Source organism: Mandrillus leucophaeus, unplaced genomic scaffold, assembly GCF_000951045.1.
Source record: "Mandrillus leucophaeus isolate KB7577 unplaced genomic scaffold, Mleu.le_1.0 Scaffold24, whole genome shotgun sequence".
Taxonomy (NCBI): Eukaryota; Metazoa; Chordata; class Mammalia; order Primates; family Cercopithecidae; genus Mandrillus; species Mandrillus leucophaeus.
In genome coordinates this window covers 2,661,775-2,668,084 of record NW_012102476.1, presented here as the reverse complement: position 1 = coordinate 2,668,084, position 6,310 = coordinate 2,661,775, and the positions used below count along the sequence as shown (strand labels likewise).

The 6,310-nt window shown below is 61.5% G+C and overlaps 1 protein-coding gene across 2 annotated transcripts; it reads left to right on the top strand.

Annotated features, from left to right (window-relative positions):
• The first annotated feature begins 2,124 nt into the window (after window positions 1-2,124).
• PRRT2 (proline-rich transmembrane protein 2) lies at window positions 2,125-5,810 on the top strand. Of its 2 annotated transcripts, XM_011982442.1 has the most exons (4): window positions 2,125-2,300; window positions 2,962-3,905; window positions 4,302-4,434; window positions 4,598-5,810. In XM_011982442.1, the coding sequence occupies exons 2-4, from the start codon at window positions 3,027-3,029 to the stop codon at window positions 4,606-4,608; spliced, it is 1,023 nt and encodes a 340-aa protein (XP_011837832.1). In that variant the 5' UTR covers window positions 2,125-2,300; window positions 2,962-3,026; the 3' UTR covers window positions 4,609-5,810. The 2 variants fall into 2 exon arrangements, with proteins under 2 accessions (XP_011837832.1, XP_011837831.1); XM_011982441.1 differs by having other exon boundaries at window positions 4,302-5,810.
• The last annotated feature ends 500 nt before the right edge of the window (window positions 5,811-6,310 follow it).

The window sequence follows — 6,310 nt, the reverse complement described above, 5'->3', positions numbered from 1 at the left end:
CGGCGGCAGCAGCGGCAGCAGCAGCAGTAGCAGCCCCTCCCACAGCTGTGGGCTCCCTCTCGGGGGCGGAGGGGGTGCCTGTGAGCTCTCAGCCACTTCCCTCCCAACCCTGGTGAGCTCCAACTTGGTTGCGGGGGAGAGGGGAGAATGGAGTAGAGTTCCCTGGTGCAGGCTCCTCTCCCCCCTCTTTTCCCACCAACTCCTATTTCCCCACCAACCAAGGAGCCTCCGGAAGGAAAGGAGGAAGAAATGTTTTCTTAGGGGAATTCGCTAGGTTTTAACGATTTGTTTCTCCTGCTCCTCTCTTCTATCAGACCTGACCCCACACAAACCTGTCCCCTCGGTTGTGTTGAAGTCCCCTGGACAGTGGGCAGGGTGGCAGAGGACACGAGCAGCCACTGCCCGTACCCCCTCTCCTCTCTGTAAGCCCATGCCCTGTCCTCCCAGGGACTTGTGAGCCTTTTCCCTCGAAGGTCCTCTTCTCTCCTTCCAGTCCTCTCCCCCTGCTGTCTGCAGCCCCTCCCCGGGGAGTTGGTGCTTTCTTTTTCCCTTTTTTTTTTTTTCCAGGGGGAGGGAGGAGAGGAAGGAGGGGGATCAGAGCTGTCCCGGAGGGAAAGCGGTGAGGTTTGAGGAGGGGCAGAAGCAGGGCCGGCAAAGGTTGTACCTTCATAAGGTGGTATGGGGGTTTGGGGTCAAGCCCTGAACATCGTCCTGCTTGAGAATCTGTCAGGGGAAAAAGTCAAGGGGAGCAGAAGGAGGAGCCAGGAGGGCCAGAGGCAGAGAAGAGATGGAGTCTTAGGGGCCAGGGTGAGCGAGGGATCCAGGGCCTAGAGGTGCTTCCTGGGGGCGGGGGAATGCAGCCAGTGTCCCCCTCCCCTTTTCCACCCCAGCTCCAGCCCTGGTCTTGTCTTTTCATCCCTCTTCCCCACGACAGAAGTTGTGGCCCTGGCCATGTCATCGTGTTCCTGTGTCCCCTGCATGTACCCCACCCTCCACCCCTTCCTTTTGCGCAGACCCTATTACAATAAATTTTAAATAAAATCTTGTTTCTGGCTCTGGATTAAATGAATTGCCATCACTAAGCACCTGCCCCCACCCCCAAAGGTTTGTTCTCGGCCAGGTGTCTTATCAGTCCAGCCTTGCTCTGCCCTGTGCGGCTGTGGGGTTCTGGCTCCGCCCTCCCCAGGGGCAGCCTTACTGGCGGCAGCACAGATTTAGGGCGGGGCCAAGGCTGTGGCTGTGGAGAGCAAGTTCCAGGTCTCTGGGGAATTCCCAATCGGGACAGGCCCAGAATAGCCCCTGGAGGTTTGAAGAGGCCCCGTTAGAAACCCAAACAGCTGCCAGACAGGAATGCCGCCATCCCCCGTCCACACCCATGACCGCTGCTCAGCCCCCAGCCGCATCCCTCCCTGCGCGCGTTACATCCCTGAGACCATGGTGGGTGGATGCGGCTGCGGAAAGGCTGGGGAGTCCGAGCCCTAGGACTGAGAGCAGCGAGGTAGAGAATGAAAGCTGCACCTGTCCCTCATTCTGGGCATAGGCCACCCCGTGTTTACACGGGCTCTTCTGCCCAGCCTCTCCTGCCCCTTGGAATTTCCTTTCCTGTCCCCGCTCCGTCCTTTCCAGGGCCCCTTTTTCGAGCCTTCCAGTGCTAGTTTCTGCTGCTCCTTTCTGCAGGGTCCATTCTCTCGAAACCCCACCCTGCTCCTCCTCTGCAGCCTCCCCGTGTCTTGCCCCATCTTCCTTCCCCTCCTCCTGCTCGTAGAGGCGCCTCCACCCGGTCCTGCCTGTCTCACTGGTCCCGTCTCCTCGCAGAACCCTCTCCGTTTTCCCCAACCCCCGTCTCTTCCAGGGATCCCGGTGACCGTTGGCGGGCGGGGCCGGGGACTTAGGAAGGAGGCGGGGGGCCCCGCCTGGAGGCGCGCGTGGGAAGGGGCAGGGAGGGGGCGCGAGTGGTCCACGGGCCGGTTGCCTGGGTAACGCGTGGCTCCCTTGGGGTGGCGGGAGGGGCCGGAGGCTCGCGAGGGGCGGGGGCGGCGCGCGACGGCGGCGGAGCGTAGGGGAGGGGACCGGAGAGGAGGGGATGAGCACACGGGAGGGGAGAGGAGGGGATGAGCACACGGGAGGGGAGAGGAGGGGATGAGCACACGGGAGGGGAGAGGAGGGGATGAGCACACGGGAGGGGAGAGGAGGGAGACCCGCCGCCTCCCTCCCTCCCTAGCTGACTTGCTCTCTCCGGGGCTGCGGCTGCTGCAAAAGCCAGCAGCGGCAGCGGGAGCTGTCCGGAGGCCGGCGTCGAGGTGAGACCCGGGCAGACTGAGGCTGCGGGTAGGAGTGGACCGACCGACGGCCGACGCCGGGCGGGCTGCACGGGAATGCGGGTGTCTAAAGGGCTGGTGGTGCTGGGCGGGCTGAACCCTTGGGAGGAGGCGCCAGCCCACCGAAGGCGAGGGAAGCCCCGGGAGAGGGGCTGACAGGGGATCGGAGGAAATAACCAGGTCCCCCAGGAAGAAGCGGGGGCGTCCTCGCCCTAAACGCGCAGCAAGAAAACCCGCACCGCCTGGGCGCCCAGGGAGGAGGGGAGGATGCGGAGGGAGTGGAATGCGAATGTCGGGTCCTCTGCCCAGTCTGCCTGTCGGAGTGCTGTTTGCACAGCTCGTTAATTTTGGGGTGCTGGGATCTGAGAGTCTGGATCTTGTTGGATGGACCCAGGGAGAGACCTGGAGAAGGTCCTGTTTCCAAAAGGGTTAATCTTCCCCAGGGCTCTCCAAGCAGAATACTTTGAGTAGAGCACTCCTCCCCCAGGGATGTCCCACCCTAAAGCAAAGGAAACCCCAACTTTCTTCCTCTCCCTAGAGGCAGTGCAAAGCTGGCCCTGAGACGGGAATGTGGCCCAACTGGGCCTGCAGTGCTGAACACCCTCTTCCCTCCTCACCCCAAGCCTATCTCCTCCTCTTCCAGGGTTTGCCGCTGTCTCTGCTATTCCATCCTCCCCAAAGGGGCTCTCTCCCCTCTCCCATCTCAAGATGGCAGCCAGCAGCTCTGAGGTCTCTGAGATGAAGGGGGTTGAGGAGAGTCCCGAGGTTCCAGGCAAAGGGCCTGGCCATTCTGAAGCTGAAACTGGCCCTCCCCAGGTCCTAGCAGGGGTACCAGACCAGCCAGAGGCCCCGCAACCAGGCCCAGATACCACTGCAGCCCTTGTGGACTCAGGGCCCAAGGCTGGGTTGGCTCCAGAAACCCCAGAGACCCCCGCTGGGGCCTCAGAAACAGCCCAGGCCACAGACCTCAGCTTAAGCCCAGGAGGGGAATCAAAGGCCAACTGCAGCCCCAAACAGCCATGCCAAGAAACAGTGTCCAAACCAGAAGTGAGCAAAGAGGCCACTGCAGACCAGGGGTCCAGGCTGGAGTCTGCAGCCCCACCTGAACCAGCCCCAGAGCCTGCTCCGCAGCCAGACCCCCAGCCAGATTCCCAGCCCACCCCCAAGCCAGCCATTCAACCAGCGCTCCCTACCCAGGAGGACCCCACCCCTGAGATTCTGTCTGAGAGTGTGGAGGAAAAGCAAGAGAATGGGGCAGTGGTGCCCCTGCAGGCTGGTGATGGGGAAGAGGGCCCAGCCCCTGAGCCTCACTCGCCACCCTCAAAAAAATCCCCCCCAGCTAATGGGGCTCCCCCCCGAGTGCTGCAGCAGCTGGTTGAGGAGGATCGAATGGGAAGGGCGCACAGTGGGCATCCAGGATCTCCCCGAGGTAGCCTGAGCCGCCACCCCAGCTCCCAGCTGGCAGGTCCTGGGGTGGAGGGGGGTGAAGGCACCCAGAAACCTCGGGACTACATCATCCTTGCCATCCTGTCCTGCTTCTGCCCCATGTGGCCTGTCAACATCGTGGCCTTCGCTTATGCTGTCATGGTGAGCCCCATGGGACCCTGGCCCAGGCCTGCTGTGGCTCCCAGCTTCCCGCCAGTGCTGTGACAGAGCCCCAGGAGTAATCATGCCTTCCTTACCCTCTCCTGTCTGCATGGATCCCACCTCCCCAATTCCAGGGCCTTTGTTTGCCTCTCCCTAGGACCTAACCCTCTGGGCCACCACTGCCCTGCCCCTTTGGGTGGGAGGGATATGGAAACACATGTGTGTCACAGCCTCGCTGACCTGTGCCCTCCTCCCCCTGCCCCTCCACTCCTTCCTCCCTTACCCGCCATCCATGGGGCTGGCCTCTCTCTTCTGGATGACTTTTCCACCTGATCCCTTCTGGGCTGGCTTCTCCTGACCCCGGCCATGTGCCTCCACCCCTCGCCCTAATCCCAGTCCCGGAACAGCCTGCAGCAGGGGGACGTGGACGGGGCCCAGCGTCTGGGCCGTGTGGCCAAGCTCTTAAGCATCGTGGCACTGGTGGGGGGAGTCCTCATCATCATCGCCTCCTGCGTCATCAACTTAGGCGGTGAGTGGGGGCTTGGGACAGGCAGGGGAGGAATGGAAGGGTTGGCAAGGGCAGCTTTACTAACCCCTGCCCCTGCTCTCTCCTGTCTGTCCTCCTTACCTCTCCTTTGTCTCTCCTTGTCTCCCCCTCCCCCCTGTCTGTCCTTCCCTCTCCTCTCCCACAGTGTATAAGTGAGGGGCTCTGCCCCACATCCCAAGACTTTTCTTCCTGTTGGGAGCTGCCTTGGGCCCATCCCTCCCCTGGGGGGAGCCCAACTGATGGCCCTGGCCCCCACCCCTAAGGACCAAGGGAGCCTGAGCAGCCTTGTTTACAGCTTCTGTCCTGCTCCTGCATCTTGCCAGGCTCCTCTGCCAACTGTAGGCCTCCCTCATCCCTGCACTGGTTCCAACCTCCCTGCACTTCTGCCTGCATCCCCTCCAGCCTCTTGGCCCCCTATCCCTGCACTTCTGGAAACCTCCCTGCACTCTGGAAACCTCCCTGAACACCTCCCCAACTCTGCGCTCTCAGCCTCCCTGCATCTCTCCTGGCCTCCCTGCACTTCTTCCCGCCTCCCAAATTCTCGGGACCTCCACCCTGGCCTCCTCCCAACTTCCATTGTCTTGGCATCTCTCAACCCTCAGTCCTCTCTTCCTTCCCTTATCATCTCCCCTTTCCTCTCCACGTCCCTCCCCCTTCCTCTTCCTGCCTCCTCATCTCCCTTAAGCATCCTCTTCTCCAACCTCCCGTCACCGTTTACTCTGCAAAAATGACAGCACTTAGATGAGGCTTGGGGGCGGGAAGCAGTGTTGGGAGAGGGCTCCCCAACCCCGGGCTCCGACTGTTCTCTGCTGGGACCACCCAGGGTCGGACACCCAAGGGTGTCTTGCAGGTCGTAGAGCTGGCAAGCCGGGCCTCATGTGGGGACTCGGGCGAGGGTGGCGAGCACTGGTTCCGAACGCACGCAGGGGAGAAGGGAGGGACGCGGCGCTGACCCCTCCAGGTCAGCTGGAGTTGACCCGCCCACCTGGGCTTTTCAACCCCAGTCCACGAGTTTTTTCTTGAAGGTGTCGGGCTAGATTCATTCACGTGCTTCATAACGAAAGAATCCAAAAAAAATAGGACCAAAGCGCCCACTGGCAGGAGCGAGGGCGGGGCGGGGCGCTCTATAATTATTTTCTAAGCTGACGGGGGAGGTTTGTTGCACGCGACAGCCCGCTGAGGAGGCGGGCACCGAGCTACAACGCGGTTCGGATTTGGCGGGGTTTTTTTTCCAAAAAAAAAAAAAAAACTAAAATTCTTAAAAAAAAAAAAAAGGCTATTATCAAACTGATTTCTCCCTTTTTGTATGCCGGATGCTGCATGAGTCTGAAACACCAATAAACGGAGACTGCATGAGACTCGCCTCCAGTCTCGGTTGGTTCCTGCGTTCGTCCCGCCGGCCCGGCGGTGCTGCCTCTCTTCCGGCAGTACCTTATTGGGTGGTATGCGCATGCGCCGTCCCGGTGGCCATCTTTACTGTGGGCTGAAGCCTGGGCGCCTACTCGCGCATGTGCAAGCCTTCCCTCGCTTTCCTGTTCCAAGTAGCCTAGACTAGAGCAGAGCCTCCCGCGCCATTTCTGTGCGCCTGCGTAGTGTGACCCTGCGCAGCCTGGGAGGCGGGTCTTAGCTCCAGGTGCGTACGGCGGCTGACTTGACGTGGCCCACAACTGCGAGGTCTGGGGAGAGGGCGCCGTGTCCAGGTGTGGAGAGAGGCGGCGTGGAAGCGAAGAGTAGCCCGTCCCTCTCTTTCCCCTTTCCCCTTTTCGGAAAGTGGTTTCTGCGGGGCCCGGGAGCGTCGGAGTACCGGACCTCGATCCACGGGGTGGGGTCCTTGGTGGGGACCGAGCGCCCCCTCCCG